At 39.7% G+C, this 9,185-nt stretch overlaps 1 protein-coding gene across 1 annotated transcript; it reads left to right on the top strand.

Moving 5' to 3' along the window:
* The first annotated feature begins 787 nt into the window (after nt 1–787).
* TENT5C (terminal nucleotidyltransferase 5C) lies at nt 788–2,392 on the top strand. Its single transcript, XM_062571549.1, has one exon. It carries the CDS (start codon nt 788–790, stop codon nt 1,958–1,960), a length of 1,173 nt encoding a protein of 390 aa, XP_062427533.1. The 3' UTR covers nt 1,961–2,392.
* The last annotated feature ends 6,793 nt before the right edge of the window (nt 2,393–9,185 follow it).

Below are 9,185 nucleotides of genomic sequence, written 5' to 3'. Positions count from 1 at the left end.
CAAGGGAGTGAAAGGCAGTTCAGATATGAATATTTGCACTGTGTAATCAAACCACCTTTTTGAATCTGAAGAATAAAGAATTGCTTATAAAGACTGATTGTGACTATAAAGACTGGGAATGTGATTGAATAGTTGTAGCTGTTAGCTGACTTTGTAGCTGGAATTTTGTCCAGGATGCTAAAGTGCTGTAGCTTTTTGCAGGAGCAACGTAAACTTTGTCCTTTACCGTTAAGCATCTACAACTTATTTTGTGTGTGTGTGTGTGGAAAAAATGCATGAAAAGAAAAATGTTTATGCCATTATTAAAGTGCTGTCAGTGTACTAGATCCTTATAAGCTTTAAAACTAACACCTGAATGTCTTCCAGTATCATGTTAGCTGTAAAGAACAGTTTGAGCTTCAAATGTAATGAAACAACTTTAACTCTGAGAATTGCTTTGCACTTGCAGTTCTGACTTCAGCTAGTATTGTGGATGCACTTAAAACTCTGGACAAAGCTAATGTGTCACATTCATAGAGACTTTCAATTTAAAACAAACCTGTGGTATGTAAGTCAACCTCAAAAAAAAAAAAAAAGATGACTAAATTTTGTGCATGCAACACTAGATAGGCTGAGCATTCTTTCAGGGGAAAGGCTTGCTGGTAAGCATTAGATTGTAGAATTAGTTTTTTGTCTCTATATGTAGACAGAACAGCAGAGCATGCATACGCAGGAAGTGTAAATTTAAGATCTGACTTGTTATTTTTTCCTCTTCCCTACAGTTTCTTTGGAGAAGAAAACCCTTAAAATGGCAGGCAAAGGAAGTAATACAGACTGCATGTCATGCAGTGTACTGAACTGGGAGCAGGTCAGCCGTTTGCATGAGGTTCTTACAGAGGTGGTTCCAATCCATGGGCGAGGTAACTTCCCAACACTGAAGATAACTCTGAAGGACATTGTTCAGACTGTTCGGAGTAGGCTGGGTGAGGCAGGCATTGTGGTACATGATGTCCGTCTGAATGGCTCTGCAGCTGGTCATGTCCTGGTCAAGGATAATGGGCTGGGATGCAAGGATCTGGATCTCATTTTTCAAGTTTCTCTTCCAAGTGAGGCAGAATTTCAGTTAGTTCGAGATGTGGTGTTGCGATCTCTCTTGAATTTTTTACCAGAAGGAGTAAGCAAGCTAAAAATCAGTCCAGTAACACTGAAGGAAGCCTACATCCAGAAGCTAGTGAAAGTGTGCACAGAATCTGACCGCTGGAGCTTGATATCACTTTCCAACAAACATGGCAGAAACGTGGAGCTGAAGTTTGTAGACTGTATAAGACGGCAGTTTGAGTTCAGTGTGGACTCTTTTCAAATCATACTAGACTCCCTGCTCTTCTACTATGACTACTCAGAAAACCCTATGTCAGAGCACTTCCATCCAACTGTGATTGGGGAGAGTATGTATGGGGACTTTGAAGCAGCTTTTGATCATCTCCAGAACAAACTGATAGCTACCAAAAATCCTGAAGAGATCCGAGGTGGTGGGCTTCTAAAGTATAGTAACCTCTTGGTACGAGACTTCAGGCCCATGGATAAAGATGAGATCAAAACATTAGAGCGCTACATGTGCTCCCGATTCTTTATCGACTTCCCAGATATCCTGGATCAGCAGCGCAAACTAGAGACCTACCTCCAGAACCACTTCTCCAAAGAAGAGAGGAGAAAATATGACTACCTCATGATTCTGCGCAGAGTGGTGAATGAGAGCACAGTGTGTCTGATGGGACATGAGCGAAGGCAGACTCTCAACTTGATTTCTCTGCTAGCACTCAAAGTACTGGCAGAACAAAACATCATCCCTAATGCCACTAATGTTACCTGTTATTACCAGCCAGCACCTTATGTTAGTGATGTAAACTTCAGCAACTATTATCTTGCAAATGCTCCTGTTCCATATAGCCAGTCCTACCCTACGTGGTTGCCTTGCAATTGAGCGTTTCCCTTGAGAGTTCTTGCATGGAGGCTACTGAAAGTCAAGATGCTGAGTGTACATAGAAACCTCTCTGACAGTTATTTGTCTAATGAGAATATACAACTTGCTTTGGACTGTATTTACTGGTATGTAGTAGGATCGTGCAACCAGGTAATCTGTTAAGAGCCTTTTAGTACATCTTTGCAAATGCCAAGAAGCCTTATTGCCTCTTCACTGGGAAAAGAGAACCAGCAGCTGAATGTTAGAGGAGCAGTTACAAGACTTGCTACTAATCCTGGAAAAAGCTATTAATGTGTGACCTAGGTATAACATGAAGTAAACAGTGTTAGCTAATAGAAGATTAGCCTGAATAGAAGAACATGGATGGCCAGTCCATGTTCTGGCCAACTTTCTGTTGAAATTGTGTTTTTTTTTTTTTTTTTTTTTTAAAAAAGTGGCCAACAGCTCATGTCTTATCTGGACTGCTTGTACTTTCTGGCTGTATAGAACTAGTAGCTGTATGGATACTGACTGTCTTGTAGAGGGCCTCAAGGTTGTTTCCTGTAGTGCATGGGGATATAGGGTCCTGCCTCAAGTTCAAGATGAATTTCTTGGAAGTTGAAGATGGGTTAGCAAGTTTGTCTGCAAAGCATGAGCTGACTAAAAGTAACTTTTCTTGGGTACAAAAAGTTGGAAGGTAGCATCTCAAAACATACACCAAAGCATGATCTAAGCTCACTAGTGTGCAAAGTCCTTGAAACAAGGAATTGAAGCCTTGAATAGAGTTAGAAGCACTGTTTGAAAGGTTGGGGTGAAAAAGTAGTATTGAGGACAGGCTCAAGATAAAGCTTTTGGCTACTTCTTTCAGAAACTACTGGCACAGTTGGAACATAGTTCAGCTCTTACACTGAAGCTTGGCTTTCATTCTCACAGGTCCACAGCAAGCAAAAAAAAAAAAATCACTGTAATTGCAGGATGATGTGCACTCCTGCCACAGTATAAACTTCCAAAAGTGCCTCCTAGAATGAATTTATTCTTGTACAGCTTCAGGCAGATCCTGAAGACTTGCCTTTCTGTCACCACTTAAGGGTTAAGCTTACTGGTTTATCACTATCACTTAGTTATTGTATTTTTTTTTTTTTTGAGGCTAAGTCAAATTCTTCCCCTCAGGTGGTTTTAACCCTGACCTGAAAAAGATCTAATCCCTAAGCAAGGCTCTCTACAGATGCTGTATGTGAAAGTCTACTCCTGTTTTCAGAACAGCCTCTGAAAGTGTGTGTATACATATTCCCTTTGAAGTGTAGGTGGCTGACATGAAAGGGTAGATGCAGAGCTTGCTGCTTTGAGATTTGTGCTTTATAAGGAAGGTTAAAAATTCCCCTGTTCTGTATATAGTCCTTTGCTTAACCAGAGGAATGGACCAGAAGGGCAGACCTTAAAGCTCCTTGATATGTACTGGTGCAATACTTAAGAATATTTATTTGCTAACCCCTACTTGTTACTTGACTTCTAGCTATCTCTAGTAGCTTGTGAGACTGAAGTGACAGATGAAACAAAAGATCTGAACTTAGAAGGTAAAGCAGAAAGCAAGTGGAAACCCAATGTATAGTTGCCATTAGTATGGAAAATAGTAGTGGTGCAGCACTTACCTGGTGAGGTTGAAAGACTGCCTGTTTCTGGTAGGACCAAAGACTTCTAGCTATGTTGCAAGTTCTTTCACACTTCATAACTAATCCAAAGAGACTGCTTCAGTAGAGTGGTAAGGCTAGTTTGTTCAAATTTCATTTAGGCTAGGAAGGCAGAGAGAGAATCTAGAAAATAAACTAGCCAGGTATGCTTTGACTTAAGTTCTCGTACAGTATTGTAAGCCGCTTCAGTAGCAAATAGAAAAATAAGGGTCAGAAGACATCAAAATTATTAAAGGCTTCCTAAATAGTCAAGTGACACCAGAATATTTAAATTTGAAAATAAACCTTTTCCTTTAACTCTGTCTTAGGTTTGATAGAGGCTGTAGGCAAGGCATTTCTCATCCGAGAGACTGTTTAGAAGGCTTTTTTCAAACTGACATGCTGCTGGTGTTGTATGTCAAAATCGGTGCAGACCTACTGCCTTGATATAAACCTATGCATGCATAGCTGCTGCATGCAGGCAATACTTGGCCTGGTATAGAATACTGTTAGAAAGAAAGGTATTTTTAGCTTAGGAGTTTGCAATCACTTCTTAAATAGCTGTTTTCAAAGCTAACCTAAGCTATACCCCTTGCAGAAGCAAGCTACTGCCTAGAGGGACATGTTTGATTTGCGTATCAAGTAGCTTAGACATGCATCTGTCCTGTGGGATCTCATGGCTGATCTTTAGAAATTGCTTCTGTATATCAGTTCATGTAGAAGAAGTGATCAGATGCTTAAGAATTCCTCATAAGCTTAGAACAAACTACCATATTTTGCTCATCTTTGAATGCCTTGGCTGCTGAACATCAGGTCAGATGCATTTACTGGAAGAGAAAGTACTGGATGAAAGACTCTGATTCCACTGAGATAAAACTCTGCAGAATTCAAGCTTTCTTCAATGGATATTTTGCCCTTGCTAATGTAACTTGTTGCTGGAAGCTTTATGTTGAATGGTTATTTTCTCTGAACAGCTTTGTTTTTTAACTCAGCAGAACTACTTTGTTCCCGTTCTTGCTCTTAAGTTACTCCAGCACATTAGAATTATTGATGCTTTTTAATCTGGATGCTAAATGTTAAGGTTTTGAATAGTTAAACTTTAGCCTTGAAGTTGCATTATTACCTACTGCACTGGCACTAGCATAGAAGGTACAATGTTCTGTGTTGCTGCTTTCAGAACAAAGCTGGCCTGACAGTATAGTTAGAGCTGAAATACTAAGCAGCTTTGTGTCACTGTGCTGCCAACATTTTATCCCTCTCCCCCCCTCTTTTTTTTCCAAGTTGTATTGGTTGTATGATGATACAAGTGTCAGTGGCTTGAGTTCAGGCTTATGGTGGCCCCTTTTGCAGGGAGTAACGTAAGAGTGAGCACTAGGCTAAGCTGGAGTAATGACCCTAGCCAAAATTTATGCTGCTTACTTGATTCAGTCTCCTTTTGGGCTTAATGATGCATCTGCGAACATGTTCTCTGTTGCCCATTTCAGTATCAAGGGGAGGTTAAAGATGGACTACTATGCTAATACTTTACTGCCACTGCCCAGTGAGAATGTAAAACAGCAGGTAATACTAGAGTGCAGACTCTGTACCAGTTTATCGCTTGTGAGGACTAGGCTTCTAGTTAAGTAGATTGCATAGTTTAAAAATGCTGGTTTTTTCCTATAGCTGATAAGTTCTGCTGGGCTAAGTCAGTCTGAGGTTAAGCATCTGTTGTCAATATTTATCGCTAAGTTCCTCTTTCAATTTACAGCTTACTGAGATGACTTCCCCACTGTAAGTGAAATTAAAATCTTCCCCAAGGTGCTACTAAGGAGACTAGTAGTGAACTAGGTTTTATTCACTCTGGTTGTAATTCCTATACTCATCTATGATCATCTGAAAAGTTTATATGGTAAAGCATACTTGAGCTCAGGGAGCGTAAGTGTTGCTGCTTCTGTTCTCAGCTGTTCAGCTGATCACTAAACTGGAGACTGAAGACTACCACTTGCTTTCCTGAGTAGTTATTCTTCAAAAGCTCTTAATCCTATTTGAACATGAATATCTCTTCTACAAAGCAGAAGCTAGTATTTAAATCTAGTCCAGATACTTACTCTTGTATTGAAAATTATATACTAATATTCTGGGACTGAGTTCTGGAGCATTTGGTATGTCTTGTGCCTAGACTTCATGGGTTTCTGCTGTTCACTAGAATACCTACTTATGTTGGTAATTATCTCTGCTTATCAATATATGAGCGCTTGGAAAGAATCTTCTGAAGTCTTGGACACACTGATTCAATCAAATTGCCCGTGTATTGAGTATACTTATTGAATATTATTCTCACTAAACAGCTTATTGAATCAGGGTGCCATAATTGTTGGGTACAGGAATAAGCAATAAGTTGGCCATTGTCACTGGCAGATCAATCTGATCTGGGCATCAGGAGAGTCAAATGGCTAATAACACTTCTGTTTGTGGCATCTAAGTCTTACTCAACCATTACTATCAACCACTTATTAAACAGTGAAGTGTATTTAAAGCACTCTTTAGTTTGAATGAAACAAGTTAAAGGAAGGAGGCTGGGTTGTAGTTGTAGATGCTTTGGTGGTGGTTAGGAATGATTTGAACACTTTCTCACTTTTTTTGGAAGAAAAGGCCACTCACTGAAGTATTTAGTTTGGGCTTGTCTCTTTCTTTCTGATTAAAACTACACTTTGTGTTTGAAATTTAGAAGTAGTTTTCTGTATTCATTCCTTATCTTTTTTAACAATTAAGAGAAGTCAGCGCTCTGAATATCTCTTACCTCTTCTGAAAAATAATTTTTTTAAGCTGGCAGAACAAGTTACTAGAAGTATTTGAATTTTCAGTGAGCCCAAATGTGAGATTGGTCGCAGTAACTTGTCTACTAGTTTGCACTGTAGTGTTCACCTGTCATTCATGGAAATTGGGTTTTGGACCTTAATGATTCTGAAATTCTTGTACAAATAAAATTATGCTAAACACTGCTTGCCTCAAGTTATTGCATTGAAATAGTGCTGACTAGGAATATTTGTGGTGCTTATTGAACAGTGTATGTAAATACAGTAGAAAAGATTAAATTGTAGTGCTGATGGGGTACACAGTAATGTTTGTCTGGGGATACTACTCAGATTCTTCTCTTCAAATGTACACATCTGCTTCACTGACAAAGTTGATCAGTTAAGGGAGACGTGATCTAACTTTCATTACACTATAGTAACAGTTTCTAGAGAAACATTTTTTTCTTTCTGACAACTAACCTTATGGTGGTCTGAACCTTGTTTCAAAATAGATGGAGGCACATTCCTAGGCCTGTTAGACCTAACTGTCTAGTCCAAGTTAGAGACTACCAATGAGCTATGTAATGCATTTCAGTTTATTCTCTTAAATCAGTGGCTGTAGTGGCCCCTGTGTATCTCAGATCATGCACTAGGGTGGTGAGAAACTAGAATTGGGCACTGTTCAAGGTATTTAGAAGCTGATGCTTCAAGGAACAATAGCATGAAAGCTTTCAGCTTCAACAAAGTAATGAGTTGCTGAGATGTAATTGGTGGAGAGAAAATGGGGTGAGCAGGTTAAAGCTAGGGACATGTGGCAGTCTACTTGCTGCTCTAGAATCAAAAAAATGAACTATTAAAGTATTTATGCTTCTAATTCCTTCCCGATCTCATAGAGAAACTGTCTTTCTCTTAATGCTGGTGAAAGTCTCGTCTTCAGGACCTCATATCAGTTGCAGTAGAAGCTTCTGCAGAGATTCACAGGGTCAGTGTGATCTCACGAAGGTGGATGATAAAGCTTGTAGTCCCTTTTCACAATGTAATTGCTTTCTTCTGAGCTTAAAGAACTGATAATACAGCAGTACAAAAGCTGGCCATCAAAACCACCCTATTCACCTAAGATTCCCTTCAACTCCTTACTTGATCTCTTCCCCAAACCTTTGGAATTATTTGAGGCAACATCCTTGAATTTCTAGAATACTAGGCTTTGATTTGCAGGGTAAGATAATGAAAAAGGTGGTGGTGGAGAAGGAAGTGGCTGAATGCAAGGCTTCAGTTCCATAAGGAACTTCCATAATAGGAAGACTTGCAAAAGTAAAAAGTGAAATGGTCTAGGTCTGCTGTTGCAGCTTTAGTGAAAATATAGTGGCTAAGTGTTTTGTCCTGTTGTATTTTTAGAATATAATCTTATACATGCTGTGTGAGAGTAGTTTTGAGGGAGAGTAAGAGGCATTAGACAAATGGCACCCTGAACTGTTGTCATTGTTCTAGGAGATGCAATTATTTTCTTCCCTCCTTTCCATGTTGGTGGTTCCTGTTGCTCTTAATTCTACTTTTAAACTCATGTGAATTTTCATATTTTGAAGTCAGGAGTATTCAGTGTGCTGTTAGAGGTGGAGTAGAACAGTACAAAAGTAAAAAACAGACTTTGCTTGTATGCTTGCATACTCTTAAGTATTTGTTCCACATTTAATGCGTTTAGTATATTAATACACTAAATACACCTAGTAACTATTTCCAGCAATGGAACAGTTTGCCTTTATCCAGCAATGAACAGAGGAGATAAGTCAAAGGATGTAGTATGCCTCTTGATTGCGGGTGCAGACATACCAATCATGTTTTGCTGGTGTAGCAGTGCCGTAATCCATTCTGTGTTGGCCCAGTGAGGGAAAAAAGAGCTCCATGTCCTATAGCCAAGGCTGCCTAGTGAAGGGAGTAGTTAACCTGCCAAGCCTCACTGATTTTCCTAGGAGGAAGAAGTTGAGTCATGATGCTAGAGAAAGTGTCTTGCCAAGAAACACATGTGGAGAAGTTGCTAGATCCTAAACTGATATTTCATGTCTGTAAATTAAGGACAGTTACACTATCTACTGCAGTGTTATCCATTTTCTGTCAGCTGACTGATTTAGTAAACCAGCCAGAAACCAGTTCCCTAGGCTGGCTGATCCAGCAAAATGCTGTACAGAGCCTTCATCATTGCAGCAGGGAGGTGTCTGTGTTACCTCACTGCTTGGTGCAGTGGGAAGCCCAGAGCCTCACAGAGCTTGGGGTGAGATAGGACACCGGGAAGTCTGTCAGTCTGATCTACAGCACCAACATTTTTGTCACTGAAAAAGAAACCTTACAATGTTTCTCGATGCTTCAAGAGGCTCCAGACAAATGTCCAAGGCCTGAATTGTTTTTGGGGAATAGTTTTTGTCTATCTATTTGCAGCAGGTAAGTGACAGTCTGGTGCTAGAGGGGTGGTGTTACTGTCAGAAAATTTTTTGTGATGCTGTTTGGCTGACTGTAGTACATGTTTCAATGTGTGAGTGACATAACTATGCAGTTCCTGTTCTCTTATACCTCTGAAACACAGGATAACTTTATTCTTTAATTCACCTGCTTATATAGCCAATCTGCTTCAGAAAATAGTAAAAACTTTCCCTGCCAAGAGATCATGCTGATTATACCTTGAGCAGAGGGAAAATTCTCTCCTGCAAGAGATTGATTGAAACTTGAGATTTCTAGTTCAGGAAACTATCAGCATGCAGCAAGGAAAGCCTCCTGACTCTGCTGTGTGGAAGGTAAGTGAATTACACCATGAGC

This window comes from Rhea pennata, chromosome 1, assembly GCF_028389875.1.
Source record: "Rhea pennata isolate bPtePen1 chromosome 1, bPtePen1.pri, whole genome shotgun sequence".
NCBI lineage: Eukaryota > Metazoa > Chordata > Aves > Rheiformes > Rheidae > Rhea > Rhea pennata.
Note: the sequence above shows the minus strand (reverse complement) of the source record. Positions and strands in the feature narration are given on the sequence as shown.

What these genes read in the sequence shown, in the direction of transcription:
- TENT5C (XM_062571549.1), top strand. Translation starts at nt 788, where the DNA reads ATGGCAGGCAAAGGAAGTAATACAGACTGCATGTCATGCAGTGTACTG.